Source organism: Lethenteron reissneri, chromosome 27, assembly GCF_015708825.2.
Source record: "Lethenteron reissneri isolate LAM-NWPU_2019-01 chromosome 27, ASM1570882v1, whole genome shotgun sequence".
NCBI classification, from domain to species: domain Eukaryota; kingdom Metazoa; phylum Chordata; class Hyperoartia; order Petromyzontiformes; family Petromyzontidae; genus Lethenteron; species Lethenteron reissneri.
Window position 1 is genome coordinate 3645398 of NC_083805.1, and position 20043 is coordinate 3665440.

The 20043-nt window shown below is 51.7% G+C and overlaps 1 protein-coding gene across 1 annotated transcript; it reads right to left on the reverse strand.

Annotated features, from left to right (window-relative positions):
- Window positions 1–266: 266 nt before the first annotated feature.
- LOC133348377 (protein yippee-like 1) lies at window positions 267–19834 on the reverse strand. The gene is made up of 4 exons (XM_061561144.1): window positions 19635–19834; window positions 7265–7308; window positions 2822–2930; window positions 267–422 (listed from the first exon to the last, which is right to left on the reverse strand). The coding sequence occupies exons 1-4, from the start codon at window positions 19749–19751 to the stop codon at window positions 333–335; spliced, it is 360 nt and encodes a 119-aa protein (XP_061417128.1). The 5' UTR covers window positions 19752–19834; the 3' UTR covers window positions 267–332.
- Window positions 19835–20043: the final 209 nt, after the last annotated feature.

Sequence of the window (20043 nt, forward strand, 5' to 3'; positions counted from 1 at the left end):
GAGGGGGGGCGGGCGGGCGGGGGGGGAGAGAAGAAGACGGAAAACCACGGACAGAGACGAGGACGTCAAACGGTGGGTACAGACGGCAAGACGCTCGTCACAAGACGACAACGCCACCACCACCTCCACCTCGAGGAATACACGTGGGTGGGTGCCCCGCCCCTCCCCCCCCTCTTCTTCAAGCGAAGTCTGCCCCCCCCCACCCCCCCCGGCACGCGCCCCCCGCCCCCATCCCTGACCCCCCCCACTCACTCCACCCGGGGGCAGCCGGGGGGAGGAGGGGGGGGGGCTCTGAAGTGACTGCTGACCGAAGTGGTGGGCGGAGGGGAGGCTCAGTCCCAGCCATTGTCCTTGATCATGTGCGCCAGCTCGATGATGTACTTACCCTCCTTGTACTTCTGACTGCTCTCGAACGCGTGCTCCTGCGCACACGAACACGGCGTCAATGAAGACACACGGCGGTTAAGGAGGAGGAGGAGGGTCGTTGCAGCTCACGCAAAAACGGGGCCTTAACTACACACAACGGCGGGGTTGATGTGATGAGAGAAAAAAACAACCCATATTTTGAGACAGACGACTATTTGTTTCACTGAGTTGGAGTCGGTAAAAAAGATTAACCCGTAAAAACTAAGTTGTTCACTATAAATCCTTTATATGCGTGGCGGCTAGAGTCCTCTCGTCCTCTGGCTTGAGATGGCTGCCACCTATGGGTCAGATGATTACCTGCCATCATTAAGCAATTGGTAATTAAATATAATTTATTTTTTCCTAAAAAGTGTAAAATTTTGGAAAAAAAATTTCACGAAAATAAGTTGTCACGCACAACGAGTCTGTGTGCAAAATGTCAGCTCGATTGGATCACGGGAAGTGGGTTAAAAAACGACCGAAAGATTTGCACGGTCGTAAGCAAGCAAGTGAACTTAATATAAAGGATTTTAAAAAGCGCAAAAACAAACGTAAATACTGCAGGGAATCGGATCTGAATTTGAATGCAGGCCTTCACCGTTACTCGAGCATCCCAGGCATCACTTGCCGTGCGATGCCAAAAGCGCACACAGCTGTTGATTTAAATTTCCTAATGCCCCGTTAAGATATAAACACGATCCATCGCTTTCAGTGCCGCCAGCGCCCGTGTTGTACCAATGCCGGACCCTTTGGCGTCTGCCCGGGTCACTCGTGCATACGAGACGATCCTGGCCTATCCATTTCTCGCCTGGTTTAACAAAATAAACTCCTCGCTAAGATCAAAATCGTACAATTTTGCACAACAACAACACCATGGCCATGTTAGGAGCGCATTACCGCATTCAGCAATGGCAACAATAAACGGCACTGCGGACAGGGGCCGGATCAGGCCCTCATTTTTAGGCCCTCATTTCCATATTGAAGTAACAGCTGAGTGACGGTAGCGTGGCCATCAGAAATATTGTGTCTTTCAACTCCTATGACACCATTCATGACATTGCCACAGGTGAAGCTATGGAGGGGGGGGGGGGAAACATTGACTTAAAGCTTTCGTGACTGCAGGAATTCATATTCTTTGGGTCTTTCGGTAAAGCCACGTGGGCAGAAAAAATAATACAAATATCACGACGTTTCGATCGCAACACAAGCAATCGTCATCAGGTGAATTTTTTTTATCTACGTGGCTTTACCGAAAGACCCAAATAATATGGAAAAAACATTGTTTAAAGAAATGAATGTCGTGAGCGATTTACGTTTGATGAATTTAAATCAAAGTGTTTCTTTTACATGGGTCAATAAATACGTTTGACGAATTGGTCATTTTTTTATTGAAATCTAATTCATACTCTTTGGTTCATTCGGTAAAGTCACGTAGAGAGAAAAAAATAACTAATAAAACACGACGTTTCGATAGCAACACAAGCCATCGTCTTCAGGTGAAAAAAATGAATACATACTTAGGCCCTTCCCTCCTATTCGCCTTAAGCCTATCATAACACTAATCCGGCCCTGACTGAGGGGTGCCAGAGACAATTAAGAGCAATGAGCGTGGGGGGGGGGGTATACACATCTCCGTGTCACTGCACTGGGGCACGAGCAAGGCAGAAGCCAACACCACACAAGGTGGAACCTCAGCAGGCCGGGGAGAGATCTGCTGACGAGCACGCAGCACTTCTCTGGGAGGGCACAAACCTGCCCTGCATCTGGCACTGGGCCAAAGCAATTCATCTGTGCATCATCCCTTTCCTCTCCCATGGCATCGCTTTAAACTCACTCACCTGGCTTTAACCCACACCACTGGCTTTAACCCACGCCCAGACTGCATGAACCTACACCACCGGCTGCATGAACCCACACCACCGACTGCATGAACCCACACCACCGGCTTTAACCCATGCCACCGACTGCATGAACCTGCACCACCAGCTTTAACCCACGCCCAGACTGCATGAACCTACACCACCGGCTTTAACCCACGCCCAGACTGCATGAACCTACACCACCGGCTACATGAACCCACACCACCGGCTGCATTCACCCACGCCACCGGCTTTAACCCACGCCACCGGACTGCATGAACCTACACCACGGGCTGCATGAACCCACGCCCAGACTGCATTCACCCACGCCACCGGCTGCATTAACCCACGCCCCCGACTGCATTCACCCACGCCCCCGACTGCATGAACCTACACCACCGGCTGCATGAACTCACGCCCAGACTGCATTCACCCACGCCACCGGTTGCATGAACCCACGCCCAGACTGCATTCACCCACGCCACCGACTGCATGAACCCACGCCACCGACTGCTTCAACCGGCACGCCTACTTAAGACCCAGGGAAACCAACGCACGTATTTCCAGCCCAGGGTGGTTTTGCAGTTTTCGCAGTAGATGTCGGCGACCGCGTGCAGCCCGGTCAACAGAACCCGCTCCTCTGCCGGCCCGCAGCCCACGTTCACTCTGCACAGACAAAGACAAAGATCCCCCGTATAGCCATACAGGGCTGTTGGGGCAAGTGCTGTTAGGGAGTACCTGTGAAGGCCGAGCGGCGCGAGGGGGCGGCGTGACCAGCACCACTGTTCCGGCCAACTTTATCTGCCCGGTGCCGATGATTGCACGCAGCGCACACCAAGTGCTCCTTTAATTTCGCACAGAATATTCACCGGCAACAACTTTATTGACTCCCCCGTTCCCCGGGCTGAACCAAAGCCCCGATTCCGAACAACGCGCGGCACAAATCAGCAGACACATCCTAACGGGCATCACCGAAACACACCATTCCTGTCGCCTGGTAGAGTCGAGTCGTCCGCAGCAGATTCGTCGCGGGCCACGGGTGACCTGGCGACCGTTTGGTTGGCATCAGTCGGCAACGCGGCGGGGAAAGAAATCGGCCTTTGGGAGGTATTTCTCGGTCAACCCCCTCGTCTTGTCCCATCTTAGTTCGGTCCGCGTGGTGGTGGTGGTGGTGGTTGTTGTTGTTGTATTTTGTTTGTTTGTAGCTCAACTGTGAGACGACCTCTTATGTTTGATCTCTTCCCCCCTCCCTCCCCACCGCGCGCGTTGGTGGTGTAAATCGGCCGGCGTTCTCGCTGACCGTTCCATTAAAGGGCACGTACAACTCCAGGCTTCGGAGGTGACGGGGGGCACAGCGTCTGACAGCGAACCTGATTTATTTTCTCCACGCGCAATGGGATTGTAATTCATGATGCGCACAGACGCTGCAAAGACAAACGTGCCTCTCATAGCCTTAGCAGACTTTTGGGGCAAGTGCTGTTAAGCGAGCACCTACGAATCCGGGCATGGTACACGAGGGGGTGGGTGGCCAGCACCGCGCCTGGCCGCCTTTGTCTCCCCAGTGGCGATGTTTGCACACCACACCACGTACTCATTTGAGGCTGAGTCGACCTCAGGGAGGCCCAGGGACCGGTTCAGATAATCGTCACCGGTGTTGGACGCGAATGGGACATTTACCCGGGCCGCCGGGTTCGTAGCACACACGCACACATACACACTATCCACACACACATACACACTATCCACACACACACACTATCCAGTATCCACACACATACATACAAACACCATACACAGAGTAAATGCACTCTGTTTAACATGTAGGCTTTCGTGACCAATATCAATAATAGAGGTGTTTTGGGTGGCGGGTTTAACGACAGATTTATATATTTACGCGATCTAGCCCAAAACACCTCATTGATGTCCATATACAACAGCAGTGTCCTTTACATCAATTGGTACATTCACAATTCACGCGAATCGAAGTGCTCTCGAGTTCGTGCACAGTTCCAACGTCTCGCGTTGCGTCCGATCCAATGAGACGAGCAAAACGGGACCAATGAGTCGGTGAAAACGAGACGCCAGCGAATCAACTGTTCCACGGAATCGCGATCCCGAATCGCGACGATCCACCGAATCACTCGGCAATCGGGGCAGGAGGTGGGGGATCACCTCGCGCAAGGCCGAGCGGACGCGAGTTGGCCACCTGTCACAGACGTTGACAATTCGAATCCAGTGGCCCGCCTGGTCAATACTGCAAGACTCACGGAGGCTTTCCTTAGCAAAGACAAGCGTCGCAATCATAATAAACAAAACACACACAAACACATGCACGCTCAGCCTAAACAGACGCTGAACTTCGAGGCTCACCGACCGCGCCTGGCCAAGACCAGGTTTTGCAGAATCCCATCAGCGGGTGCAGGGGACGTGCAGAATTACACAGCTCCTCCAGGAGACAAAACTGAGCCTGGCATCAATTCGATCGGCCGCTACATCGGGAGCACTGCCACGCGCGCGCCGCGCCATCCTGCGTGCGTGCGTGCGTGCGCGGATGCCCAGCCTCTCCCGCGCGCCGATATTCCGCATTATGTCGCGCTCACGGCCAAATCGCGGCTCCGCTCGTTCGATACAAATTGTTGGCCGGGGGAAGGAAATAGGAGAGAGAGAGAGGGGGGGGCAGGGAGGGAGCCGGGTGGGGAGGCTTCTCGTCTTGTTCCGTTGATCGACTTCCCCGTGCCCGCTCGGCCCTACGGGGGGGGGGGGCCGTTGACGGCGCCGCTGTGTGTACGTCCGCGCTCTTCCAGCGGAGGTGGCGGTTTTGGCTGTGGCAGCGGCAGTTTGCATTCGCGCGCGCTATCGCAGCATGGGACGCGCGCGGATGATGCAACGGGTCATCATCTACAAGTCGATTCTAATACGACTGTCCTGGATTTTTCCGTTTATATTTGTCTTTCCAAGGAAAGACCGCACTGAGCCTCAAGACTCCCTTCTTGGAGGGCCCTGTATCGGCATAATAACACTTTCATTTTGTTTCGCATCATTCATGCTACTAGCATCCCATAACGAGGTATATTAATTATATATGAGGACCAAATCCCATATACAGCCAATACCAAGCAAATGAAAAGCCTACTACCGAGCAAAATCTAAAATGAATAAACAAATTAAGAAAATGCATCAAAAGCAAAGGCACAAACAACAAATAACGTATTACAACAAATAGGTTTGGCAGCCTTCGTTTGGCAGCCTTCATGAATGATTGTTGAGTTTCACGAGTAGAAAACCCGAGTATCCAGAGGAAACCCACTGTGCATACGAGAGGGAAACAGCACAGATTTATTAAAGAATTCATCGCTGTGCTTTTATCCCTTGGCCACCTCCCCAGCCTAAGCCTGCGTCTGCTGGTATTTATCGGCAGTCATCCATCCAAGCACTCACCAGGCTCAAGCGCAATTATTATTTATTACAATTTTTTATGCTTGTTTACCCAGGAAAGCCTCCTCTCATCGAGTCTCTCTCTTTCAGGAGGGTGCTGCCAAGTTTTTTTGGGGGGGGGACGTCGATGGATGATCTTGGTGATAAGGGGCCGTCCATAAATGACGTCACGTGATTTTGGACGATTTTTGACCCCCCCCCCCTTCGTCACACGGCGTCACAAAAAGTCAGACCCCCCCTCAAATATGACGTCACAAAGCTCTGACCCCCCCCCCCAAGAAATAAAAAACGCTTCAAATCGCTTTAAACTATTGTCATTGTAGTGCGAATTTAATGTGGCACTACTGTAGGAGAAAACATTTATTAAAACTACTTTTTAATTAAGTAGTTGTCTATATTTATTTAAAGTTGTGCATTTTGATGTGACGTCACATTTCTCATACCCCCCCCCCTCGTCGCACATCGTCACAAATGTCTGACCCCCCCAGCCCCCTCCCCTAGGTGCGTGACGTCATTTATGGACGGCCCCTAGGGTGTCAGCCAAAGGTGAGAAGACGCCCGAGAGTAAGACCACTGCGAAGATGGAGCCATGCAGGAGCGAGACGCGGCGTTGCAGTGCCACGACAGCAATGGCGTTGGTGCTAGGAGGCCTTCATCCTGCAGTGGCTCGCTCACGGCTAAAGACGATATGCTCAGAACACGATGCGTCTCATACATTCACACCGCTCTGTCATCAACGCGCCCCCATCATCATCATCCTCATTATCCTCGTCATGATCAACATCGTGAGGACACGGAGGGAGGGCCACATGCACCACCGTGGGCACCAAAATGGACACATTTCACGAATCGAATCGTAAACCACAAAATCGAAGGAATCTACCAAAATCGTCTGGGGTGGACGAATCGGCTCCATCCACGCTCGAGCGGCATCGACGTCCTGTACCGGGCGGGCGGACTGGGCGAGGCGAACGCGTCGATAATGCCGTGATAAGTCATTTGCGCTAACGGCACAGCACGGGGGTTGCATCCGATGCCAAAGCACGCCACCAAATGTGGAGCCGCGGGGCATCGGATGGCACATCGGCAGCCGCCGCCGCCCAGCCGCGGTGGCCAGCGTTGCGCCTCCCGTACAGCCTGGGCTGTGACCCCGTACAGCCTGGGCTGTGACCCCGTTACCGAAGTAATCGATGGCCCCACCGATCGTCGGATCGATGGCTCAACCGATCGTGAAAACACAATTGGGAGAAAAAAAAGATGTCTCACCTCTGCTCTTAAGTGTGTCGCTGGACGGGAGGTAACGGACGAGCTTGGTGACGTCATCGGCATCATCAGCCGCTGTAACGCTGGGCGTGGCTTGTTTGGGGGGTTTCCCACCTTCGGAAGGTGGGATGTGGGGGTGGGCGCCATTTTTCAAAGGGCCCACCGGGTAATTGACCACAAAAAGGAAGTCGTACAATCTGTAGCCGACCAATCGATTGATCGTGCGGGCTCAAGTCTCAAGCAAGGCGGTGGCTTCCCCCTCCGTACACACACAGCCGTGATGTAAATAGAGGCAAACTTACACAGAGTTGAACAAATACGCCCTTCCTTGGCTCCCTTGGAAGGACTGCACGGGGCGGGCGGGGGGAGGGACAGAGAAGAGGATATTTATTAAAAACAACAACAACAAGAGACCGGGACCTGTTGGCAGTGACACGAGCACAAATGAAAACACACTTGCCAAGTTCATCATGAACGCTGCCCGCTTAACACAAACAGCAAGCCGACACGTCGGCAAGTAGAACTCCCTTTGCTCTGTGGCTCTGAAGCAGGACAATTGCCAGAGACAGTGGCCCGCTGCGAATACGTCCGTCATCGTTCCGCCGATTGCCGGAATATCGTCAACAAAGTGGACAGTTCCAAGATCGCACGAGTTTGATTTCAAGGACACCATCTCAATTGCGAATGCAAAACCAACAGCGCACGCTCAATACGCTGTGTGAGCGCGCATTGATTTTGGCGCTAGCGGCCGTAGCAGCACGTCTGATTTGGTAAGGATATTTATGTTTCCAGGAATTTTTTTTTGTACTTTTCTGAAGAGCCAAGCCGGTGGCCAAAATCTCAGCATGGCCTCTACCTTCCAAAATATGAAAAGAAAATGCTGTTCCGATTTCTCATCAAACTATAGTATATACATATTATTTACATACCAAATCAGACTCCACGCATACACACACAATTGTACATGCACAGAAGGATCTTGACACTGCTGGTAGCAGTCATCGGCAAGTCCACTCAGCTCCACATATTTCTGTATAACATCAGTCCATCTCCTCTCTAGCCTGTGTCTTTGCCCGTTTAGCCCCCACTATCTGGCCAAACATTAGCCGCTTGGGGACGGCAATGGCTCGGCATGCAGGCTATGACCCAACCAGAACAGCCTCTGTCGGACGAGCTCACCGATGGGACTCTATCCAGCTCTTTCTAGGATCTGTAGCGCCCCTCACACTGTAATCCAGCCTGGTTAGACCCATAATGGTCTGTAGGCAGGCCAGCCTGAATGTTTCAAACCGGCGTAGATGCTCCATTAGAGGGGTCCACATTTTGCAAGCAAAGAGAAGGGAGGCCGAAACTGTGGCCGAGAAGACCCGAAGCTTCCTGTAGAGTGACAGGACAGGTAGCTTTCACACAGCGTTACGCAGTTGATGAAAAGATAATATCGCTCGGCTGATCCGGAATGAGACCCCTGCTGCCAAGCCCGGAGCTGGTTATAAGCACACTGTCCAGGTACAGAAACTTCTCCACTCTCTCCACAACTGGCCCATCACTCAAGGAAAGTTGAGGCGGGTGGAGTATTTTATGTTATAAAATACCCATGCTGATGGTAAGGCTACATCTCTTCGTGGCATGCTCCAAGTTCTCTCACACACACGCACGCAGAGGCTCGCACACACACAATGGGCTGACACAAATATATAGGGGCTCACACACACACAGAGGCTCACGCACACACACAGAGGCTCACACACACACACAGAGGCTCACACACACACACAGAGGCTCACACACACACACAGAGGCTCTCACACACACAGAGGCTCACACACACACACAGAGGCTCACACACACACACAGAGGCTCACACACACACACAGGCTCACACACACACACACAGAGGCTCACACACACACACAGGGGCTCACACACACACACAGAGGCTCACACACACACAGAGGCTCACACACACACACACAGAGGGGCTCACACACACACAGAGGCTCACGCACACACACAGAGGCTCACACACACACACAGAGGCTCACACACACACACAGAGAGGCTCTCACACACACAGAGGCTCACACACACAGAGGCTCACACACACAGAGGCTCACACACACAGAGGCTCACACACACACACACAGGCTCACACACACACACACAGAGGCTCACACACACACAGGGGCTCACACACACACACACAGAGGCTCACACACACAGAGGCTCACACACACACACAGAGGCTCACACACACAGAGGCTCACACACACACAGAGGCTCACACACACACACACAGAGGGGCTCACACACACACACAGAGGCTCACGCACACACACAGAGGCTCACACACACACAGATGCTCTCACACACACACACAGAGGCTCACACACACACACACAGAGGCTCACACACACACACAGAAGCTCACACACACACAGGCTCACACACACACACACACAGAGGCTCACACACAGGGGTTCACACACACACAGAGGCTCACACACACACAGAGGCTCACACACACACAGAGGCTCACACACACACACAGAGGCTCACACACACACACAGAGGCTCACACACACACACAGAGGGGCTCACACACACACAGAGGCTCACACACACACACACAGGGGCTCACACACACACACAGAGGCTCACACACACACACAGAGGTTCACACACACACAGATGGGCTCTCACACACACACAGAGGCTCACACACACACAGAGGCTCACACACACACAGAGGCTCACACACACACACACAGAGGCTCACACACACACACAGAGGCTCACACACACACAGAGGCTCACACACACACACAGAGGCTCACACACACACACACACAGAGGCTCACACACACACACAGGGGCTCACACACACACACAGAGGCTCACACACACACAGATGGGCTCACACACACACAGAGGGGCTCACACACACACACAGAGGCTCACACACACACAGAGGCTCACACACACACAAGAGGCTCACACACACACAGAGGCTCACACACACACACAGAGGCTCACACACACACACAGAAGCTGGGGCTATCACGCCCACACACCGCAACGGTAAAAATATCCCGCCTGACGTCAGCGTGCTGCAGTGCGGATGTCTCGAGCCACAATAACAAGCACTCATCGCGACGCCCCCCCCCCCCACTCAGCACCCCCACTACCACCCCCCCTTCCCACAGCGCCACCGTTGCCATTGTGCTGATCGTGGGCAGTGACGGTGGTGAAGGGGAGACCGAGCAGGGCCGAGTGATGCCCAAGGAGGCTTTCTGCGCCACCCTTCTCACCACCACCACCACCTGATTTATTCTTGGGAGCCGATGTTGGTTCGCATCATTCAGGCTGCCCGCTGAGAGTGGGTTTGAGAGAGGTGGGGGCGGAGGAGGAGGAGTAGGTGTGCGCTGACACGCATGTGGAGGAGGCGCGTGAAGGACGCTGCTGCTGGGCAGTTGGGAGGCCGTCGCCCTCCAGCAACAACGGAGGGCGGAGGAGCGACACTCACAACAACGAGCGGAGCGCCGGGTGGCTAAAAGGGCTGGCACGGTGCGGAGCACAGTTGATGCATCTGCCAATCGTCTCAGTCGGTTAACACATGGCACCTGGGTCTATTCCGTGACCTCCTGCCAATGACCTTTCGACATTTCACGTGGCTTCTAAGTGCCACTGGCCTGGCACGAGCGCCGTGGTGAAGTTGCCACCACTTAGTTGTGAACGGCGACTGTTGTTGTTGTTGACACGCGCGGCGCTTCTCCTACAATGAGCCCCCACCCCATCACCACAATACTGGATCTGGGCCGCATCAGCGCACAGTAGGTGGTGGTGGTGGCGCTCTGCCAACAGATTACGACAAAAATAAATTGAAAATTCACAACGGTGCTCTCCTTTTGGCGTATCTGCTGAGTTTCACTCTGGGGGTGAGATTATCATCTCTCAACATCGGTTCACTTCTCGTCACATTGGGGTTTTGTTTGGTCACGGGGAAGTAAAAAAAAGAAAACCCGCTCTGACATCTCCACTGCTGACCCCACGGGGACCGGCCAAGGCACTGGATGGGTTTTTTAAACATTCCGTGTCTCTCCCACGGTTGTCTTTCAGATTGCGTGCAAACAATGGAAACGAGCTGCATGGTCGATCAGCCGGAGCGAGCTCAAGGAGCACGCTCCAGGAATGGGACAAAGTCAGCCATGAGCGTGGAGTAGCATTTATGAGGGTGTGTTGACCTCAGCTGACAATCATATTTTCGTGATGTGATTTGCCGACTTTGGTGCAAGCGCACCGCCCCAGCCCTGCTGAGATCCTGGGTTCTAATATAGATTACAGATGCCTGTGCTTTTTAAACCGGGTTCTCAAGCGTAGCGAGTTGACGGTTTCAGCCTCGTTACCAATGACTGGCATAGAGACGCATAGATTGTACCTATGTTGAACTTATTTCACACCGCACGGAGATAACTGCTAATCGGAGGTGCGGGGGAAAGACAACCAATTAAACACAAAAATCGGTTCTAAAGAAATGAAGTATAGTAATAGGTTTTTACCCTTTCAACTGGTACAAAAACTGACACCTTTATACAAGGGATCGTGTTTGCAATAACCACAACACAAGCAGTCAAAATGCAAACAAAAAGAAACAACTCTGATAATGATATGCACTGTCCTTGAAGTTGATTGGTCCACACCCGAGACAACTTTTCTTAGAGCCTAGTCTCCATTGGAGTTTTCAATCTAGATTTACGCGTAGACTAACATCGACTGAGTTGTGATTAAACTGGGTTCTCAAGCGTACACAAGTTGTGTGCCTCGTGTGTGATTCTCCCACGAGTAGTTCTGTAGGATCATATTCTGGGGCCTCTGCAAGGCAGGGTGGTGCACTGCTTGCTGCGAGAGTTCCGAATTTTTTGTTCCCATTACGCGATGACAATGTCACAACTGGAATATACGACGACAGGGAAATGCATCCTAAAAAAAGGCGTCATATTTCCTACACTTCACCCACAGTGCAGGATAATGCAACAGAAAGTTAGACTGTGATGCGCAACGGGGGAGATCCAATGACATTGTCATGTTTCAAGTTGGTTATTGCCAAGCTTTCTCATACGAACATTTGTATTCCCCCGAAGACCAAAGGTCAACTGAGTGATGTTGTTGGGATTATGATGACATCAACGGCATTGGCTCATTTGACCTCTTGGACTTTAGCCCACTCACGATCATTATGCTTCCAATGAGACCACATATTCACCACCAGTTCATGTGCCGCAGCGAGATGGATTACGGCATCGCGTGACCGTGAAGGGTGGCGACAATGGTAGAGAAGGTTTTCATGCAATGGATGATGACGATGATTATTCGATATAAATTTTGGCAATTTCTCTATGAACAGAAGCTCGCGTACACACACCCCCACGCACAACACGTTTAACAGACATCCATATAGAGGGGTAACTGGACAGTAATAGAATTGCACTAAACTGTTTGGTAATTTTACCAGGTAAGCCGCACTTAGCTAAATAGCTATTTTTAAGAAGCAACACCTGGCCACAAATGATAGCCCAACGAAGTGGCTTATCACGTGGTCCACACGACCACAAGGAGAACACGCAAATTCCAAATTCGCAGGCGTTAGGGTCGGGATCGAACCCACGGCCTCCTGTATACCAGGCGAGGTAGTTATCATCTCGCCAAGCGCAATAATGCAGGTTCAGTATGGAACCGGTTCTCTTCCGCATCGCACCAAACTGCTGCGTAAAGAACATTGACACTCGACAGAAGCCCAAATAATCGTCACCCTGATCATCGTCGGACATGATTGATCCACTGTTGGACGAAGGCCTCACCGAGCCATCAGCCATCTCTCGTGGTCCTGCGATCCAACAATCCAACACACGCGTTCTAATTCCGTTACCGCCAAAATAGCCCGTGGACGTGGAAGGGAAAATGTTTTTTTTTTTCCGTTTAATGACCCAACGCGCAAAAAAACAATTTTGACCACTATTAATACATACATACATGTACAATTAATTGCATGCATAGCTAGTGTAATAATTGAAAGTGTTGTAATGCGGCGAGTGGTTCAAAGGGCGACTTCCCCAGTTCATCACAAAAGTTGACCCTGTTAAGCACTGCACGGCAGGTGCGACAACTTCCTCAAGAGGTACAAACACGGAATTCACCCGATGACCCCAGACGCCATTGAACGGCTTCTCCAAACTCAAGGTTACAGCTTAAAAAAACGTCCTCCATCACCAGACCCAGGTGCCCACTCTCCCGCACAGCTATATACATATCACTTGCTCAGCCATTCTTAAAAAAAAAACGATGACGCATCATCGCTCTTTCTTTACGATAACTCACATGGTGCCAATTTCACACTGTGACAGGGCCTGCTCCTGTGATTGGCTCTGCTGAGTCAGGTGACTCTGCATGCACACTGGAGTGTGTGGAAGCTTGTCATGAGATAAATGTTTTTAAATCCTTTATATTAAGTTCACTTGCTTGCTTGCTTGTGCGCTTACGACCGTGCAAATCTTTCGGTCGTTTTTTTAACCCACTTCCCGTGATCCAATCGAGCTGACATTTTGTACACAGACTCGTTGTGCGTGACACTTTCTTTTAGTGAAAATTTTTTTCCTAAATTTTACACTTTTTAGGTATTTTTTTTATATTTAATTACCATTTGCTTAATGGTGGCAGGCAATCATCTGACCCATAGGTGGCAGCCATCTCAAGCCAGAGGACGAGAAGACTCTAGCCGCCCGTTTCAAAGACCAATGTGGGCTGGGTTGTGGCCCATTGAACACGCATATAAAGGATTTATAGTGAAGAACTTTGTTTTTACGGGTTAATTTTTATACAGGTAAGAACAACAGTTCCACACTGCCCACCACTGTCTGTCGTGCATAGCAACGCCCTCGATTTGTATTTCATAGAGCGCTTCGGGCGGGCTCAGCACCACGTGACGTGCCGCCCCACGCAGCTTGCACCGCGTGGCACAGATCGCACGAATGCGCTGTCCAACCAAGTTCCTACCTGCCCACTCGGAAGGAACGTGTTTAAAGAGCGCATTCCGTGTCCATCCTCCCCACAGTTCCCATGAAACAATTCCGCAAGAATTATTGTATGGACCACATATTGCAAAGCGTACACGTGTGTGTGTGCACGCGCGCACGCACACACGTGCACGCGCGCACGTGCACACGCGGTTCAATTCGTCGGCGCGTTTCGGAGACTGGCGCTTCAGCTCCCGATCGGAGTTCGTGGGACGTCGGCCCTCGAGCGAGCTTCTACGTCGCGCACGTTTTTGGTTTTCCACTGCAGTCCGCGGCCCGAGAGCATTCGCGAGAGCGACACGCAACTGCTGCCGCTTGGTCGAGACTGAAATAGGAAAAAAAATTTACCCGTAAAAACAAAGTTTTTTACTATAAATACTTTATATGCGTGGCGGCTAGAGTCCTCTCGTCCTCTGGCTTGATATGGCTGCCACCTATGGGTCAGATGATTGTCTGCCAGCATTAAGCAATTGGTAATAAAATATTTTTAAAAAATTCCCTAAACAGTGTCAAATTTTGGAAAAAAAATTTCACGAAAAGTAATTGTCACGCACAACGAGTCTGTGTGGAAAATGTCAGCTCGATTGGATCACGGGAAGTGGGTTAAAAAACGACCGAAAGATTTGCACGGTCGTAAGCAAGCAAGCAAGCACGCCAGCACGTAAGCAAGCGAACTTAATATAAAGGATTTAATAAGCTCAGATTTGAAGCCTTCGTGACTGCAAGGATTCATACTGTTAGGTTTTTTCGGTAAAGTAATGGACATTATTTTATTATTATTTTATTTTATTTCCATTATTACTTTAATTAACTTTAAATTTTATTCTTTTACCTACGTGTTACCAAAAAAACCTAACGGTATAAAACAAGCTCAGTTCATACGTGCGCCGAGTACGCCCCAGGGTGGATTCATTCGGATGGCAACTTAATCCTAAGCAGGCACGGGCAGCAGAGATGTGCAAAGTCTACCTTTATATAGCCGCCCCACGGCCCCCCCCCCCCGGCCCCCCCGGCCCCCCCGGCCCCCCCCCGGCCCCCCCCCCCCCGGCCCCCCCGGCCCACGGATTCCGGGAACAATCTAAGTTTAGCCAATCCCACTCGACGAATGATGACGAGCCCCCTCCGAAACCCAGCATCTGTGTTTATAATTGGCTTTCACCACGTCAATGTCAGTGGGAGGAATCCACCTAATCCTCTTTAATCCTTCGGATTTAGTGCATTTATTATGCAGGACCATAGCATTGTGAGAATTTGTATGAAGAATTATTTTGGATTATGACTATAACAAAAGCAATAATAGAAATGCCTTTTTTGAAATCAGCGATGAGCCTCAAAACACATATTCAGGAAGAGCCTGCACATTGCACGTGTTTAGCTTGTGAGAAGAAACGGGAGCAACCAGAGAAAACCCACGGATATGAGGGGATAACGCTTCGAGCTCCACACTGATATATTCCAATACTGTACTGTACTGTCATCTCCGAGCCACCCCACTGGGCCACGCCTCCGATAAGCACGGTTGGCTACGTACGGTGCGAAAGAAGTTCAACAGACGTACATACAACACTTGGTATTCCCAGGCGGTCAACCATTCAAGCACGAACCGGGCTCGACCCGTCTCAGCTTTGACAAGGTTGGCGCATTCTGGATGATTTCTGTTTTCGGTTCGAATTTTAAAAAAATCACAACCGGATCCATTCGACAGCTTCCGTCGTTTGGACCTCGGCATTGAGGATTCAGACTCGGGCCCCTCGAAATCCCCCCCACCGAGAGAGGCCATTAGGGTCGCTCAACGACAGCTGCCGCCGCCGCCGCCGCCACCACACTTCAACGCTGGATCCGCGCGGATCAGCGACGTCCACGGCAGCGCCGCTGCGATTGGCGGCGTAAACCCTCGCCCACGGGCATAGAAAGCTGTCGCCAGCCGGCCCGTTCGCCCCACTCGCCCACCTGCCTGCCCGCCCACTATCCCAGCCAGACACCTGGCTGACCTTGCCCCCCCGCCACCCCCACCCCCCCCCCCCAAGCTCCAACCCGTGTGGGTGCAAGGAAGATGCATTCACGATCGCTGGCAGGATCTCAATGCGGCTCACTAGCCCGGGCTCATCGATGCCAATTCAAGGGAACCTGACCCACTTTGTTAAGGCGCTCCTTCCAGCGGAGCGGGTTATACATGCAGAGACATCCCGGGCACAGGAACGCGTCAGATCACGCGGCACTGCCGTGCGGCTACGCCCTGGGCAGCAGCGTACTTCCATGGTCCCACGACCAAGCTCGCGTTTCACATTCGCCAACCCGCGTTGACCAGTGTCAAGTACGTTCAAAGAAACCATCCCATGACACGCACGGGCATGGGGAAGCCGTCATCCAGCAGTGGATTGACAAAAGGGCGGTATGATAATTGGTTTTTTACCCTTCTATCTGGCAACAAAACTGACACCTTTTTTTTTTACGAGGGGTCATGTTTGCATAGACCACAATACCTGCAGCCATAATGCAAACAAAAAAACATAAATCTGATAATGTGCACTGTCCTTGAAGTTGATTGGTCCACACCCGAGACAGCTTTCCTTAGAGCCTAGTCTCACATGCTGTTGGACCAACAACATAGAAGTGTAAAAAAACAATTATCATATTTTTTCTGGCAAATGAGGTTCCAATGGTGTAAAAGGGTGGTAATTTTATTTTATTTTACCAGATAAGGCCCACTCAGCTATATAGCTTTTTTTTAGAAGTGATCTGGCCACAAATGATAGCTCGTCTAAGTGGCTTATCACGTGAAAGTTTTTAGCAGCCAAATACTCGAAATGCACGTTTATACATGTGGAGAGAAAAAACGGAGGACGCGGAGAAAAATCCACGCAACCACGGGGGAGAACATGCAAACTCAAAATATATAGCAGGCGTCAGGGTCGGGATCGAACCCACGACCTCCTGCATACCAGGCGAAGGAGTTAACATCTCGCCACCGCAGGTATAATTACGCTTGAAGTGACAAGGTGAGCGCGGAGCCGTGGTGAGGCTCAGGGAGATGTTTCCGTCCGATTTACGAGCGAGCACCGGCAGAACCGGTGCCTTTGGAAGGAGCTCACGGTCACATGGCTCCAGTTGGGCGCGCTTACAACGCGAGATGAATTATTCATCCTGTTTAAGCACTAACTCGAAGATTTCCTCTGCCGAGTATCTCGCTGGATTCTGGGGGGGGGGGAAGGGGGGGAGCCCCTCTCCCCCCCCACCCCGTTCGTGTGCAAACATTACTTGTGAATATTTCCGTGGCTCGGTGGCGTATGTGGAAAGTGGTTCGTGCACACTGCTATGAACCTGATGGCCTGAGTGCGATTCCCGCTCGCCCCTTGGCTGACATTGGTGACATTCAGTGTCAGCCAAGGGGCGAGTGGGAATAGAGTGACAAGGCGTTTTTCCGTTGCAGCACCGACGCTTTGGAAACAACCTTGATTCCAACGTTTAACATCGTAAATCTGCCTTCAAAAAATGCCACGAAGCAGAAGATTGGTGGTGGATACGGCTGCACTTGCAAATGTGATTTGTAACTTTCATCCTTACCCATTTTTCACTAATTCAATTATAATGTGCAATTTTTTTTATGGACTGTGTGTTGTCTTGGTGTGGTCTGGGACTGTTTTTGCTGTTGTTTCACCACATTGCCCAAGCTTTGGAATCGGTTTACTTATGCAATTTGAACTTACAAACGTATCTATATTCAGTATACATTTCTACTCATTAGCTTTTACCTTTCCTATACTTTTGCACTCTTATCGTGTGTTTGTGTATTGTTTGTTGTTGTAACTTCCTGACCCGCTCCTACTGGACATCTGTGAAAAGAAGAGCTTCATAGCTCATCGGATTTCTCGAGGATAAATAAAGATTCTGATTCTGATCTGATCCGGAGTGTCGAGTTATATCTGTTGTCCAGAGTGGTGAAGTATGGCCCAACAACGGCGTAGGGTGGCCTCCATCTAAACAGTGGATTGACTAAGGTCTGTAAAATATGTTTTACTATTTTGAAGAATCTTTAGACCAGATCAAAAAATAGCATTGTTCCCCAGAACAATTTCCCCCAATTTTATCCCGATCTCCAGAGCAGCACGCAACCCTTCGTGTCACACAAGGCGCCCGCGGAAGTGGACACCACAGAACTCCCTCTGAGCGTACTTCAAGTGACCTCTGGTCCGGCCCAACAACCGTCGTCTTCGTCACACAAAGACACGGGTCGCTTGAATGCCAGCCGGCGGCAACGGATAACGTCTTGAGCCTAAACGCCCGCGAGCGAACCCCACGACACCGCTGCAAACGATGTTCCCCAATCTGACGTGTCCTCCTCGCATTCATAGTCTGTGAGACACGGCCCGCAGGAGCGGTTACCCTGCCTCTCGCCGGCAGCTACTCGAAGTGCACTACACGCAACGCCGCCCTTGACAAAGGGCACTCGGATTATATCCCTGGCAGGGCGCCAACGCAGGGGTTGGCACCTATGAGCTACAAAAAAGAAATCCAGGACATTGTTATTATCATTACTATTATTACGTTTGTTTGACCGGGAAAGCCTCATCGAGTCCCACGGCTCTCGCCGATGCGAAAAATAATATATCACGATACCGGAAGAGGGAAGAGCGGCATGTAAACTCGTTGTCCCGAGTGGGGTACTCAATTTGGGAACATTGTTCAAAAGAAATCATCTCAAGACAGCTGCATCAACAAGAGGATGATACTGCTCACCCATAGGGGCAGTGGGGGCGGCCTGGCCTGCACTCGAACGATTACACCCAGGGTGGGGAACCGTCTTCTTGCCGGGAGCCGAATAGAATTCACAAACATCTCAGGCAGAGGGCTACAAGTTAATAGACAGGCCGATCCTATAATAATGCAAACAATTATGACGGCTCATCTTTAGAGGTGAATGAGTGCGCTAAAATTGCCAACGCAGCGTTGTTGCCAGTTGCAATATAATTCCCCCTCTAGTAACCGATTAGTGCAGCTGAAATGCTTGCAGTGATGGGTAAATATAATTTGATGCCCATTTCAAAGTGGCGGGCCTCATGTGGACGCGGGCCGTGTGAAATAAAGTCGTGGGCCAAAAGTCAAAGGTTCTCCATCCCTGGATTAACCGAGGGCCTGCAGTCACGTCCTGGCAGCATAGCACAGTGATCAACAGCTGGCCCACAAAGATCTCTCCCCTCACCCAACGCTGCTTGCCGAATGGTTGCCTCGCCAATAAATTGGGATGCAGGGGTGAATTGTAAAATTGTCCAGTCATTACCATGAATACAATGTGAATTTATATCCTGTCTCAGCGCGACGTGTCACTAGACATGAAACAAAGACTGTGTGCATATTTAATTTACAGAGACAAGAAGGCAGTCAGTCGTAGGCGGAGGAAAAAGGAAGACCTTGAGCCTGAACTTGAACAGGGGAGAAGCAGGGATTTCCAGACTATGGAAGCAGAGACAAAATAAACGTGGACCAAAGCTAAGCAACAGTTGCGGCACAACCAGCGCAGGGGAAAGGAAAGAGCGTGGTTGGGGAGTTAGCGAGGCGACAAGATGGCTGAGGAAGAGGAAGCAAGCGCAGGTGAGCGGCGACGCACCTTGGAGATGAGCTCGTCGTGGTTGGCCAGGTGCGCGCGGCAGTGCACGCAGCTGTACTTGCGGTGGCAGTTGGGCAGGTACGCCTGGAAGGTCTTGGACTTTGTGAGCTTCACCATGCTGAGGGAGGGCGCCGCCTGCTGCTGCGCCTGCTGCTGCCGCCGCCCCTCGTCGCTGTCGCCGAGGGCCCCGTTTGCCGCCGGCGGGTGCGGCCGCGGGGACTCGCTCGCCGTGAAGCGGCGCAGGCACGGGCACGCCGCCGGGCAGGGCCACGCGGGCAGGGGCCAGCAGCCGCCAGCGGCGCCACCGCCGCCCTGGCCGCCGGGGCCACCGCCGCCCTGGCCGCCGCCTCCCTGGCCGCCCTGGCCGCCGGGGGGACAGCAGCGGCAGCGGCCGGGCAGGGGGAGGCAG

Excerpts from the sequence above, each read along its gene's own strand:
- LOC133348377 (XM_061561144.1), bottom strand. The coding sequence starts at position 19,751 with ATGGTGAAGCTCACAAAGTCCAAGACCTTCCAGGCGTACCTGCCCAAC. Across the intron at positions 2,931-7,264 it reads GCGTATTTGTTCAACTCTGT|AGTGAACGTGGGCTGCGGGC; the intron begins GTAAGTTTGCCT and ends TTGTCTGTGCAG. Across the intron at positions 423-2,821 it reads CCACCCTGGGCTGGAAATAC|GAGCACGCGTTCGAGAGCAG; the intron begins GTGCGTTGGTTT and ends TCGTGTGCGCAG.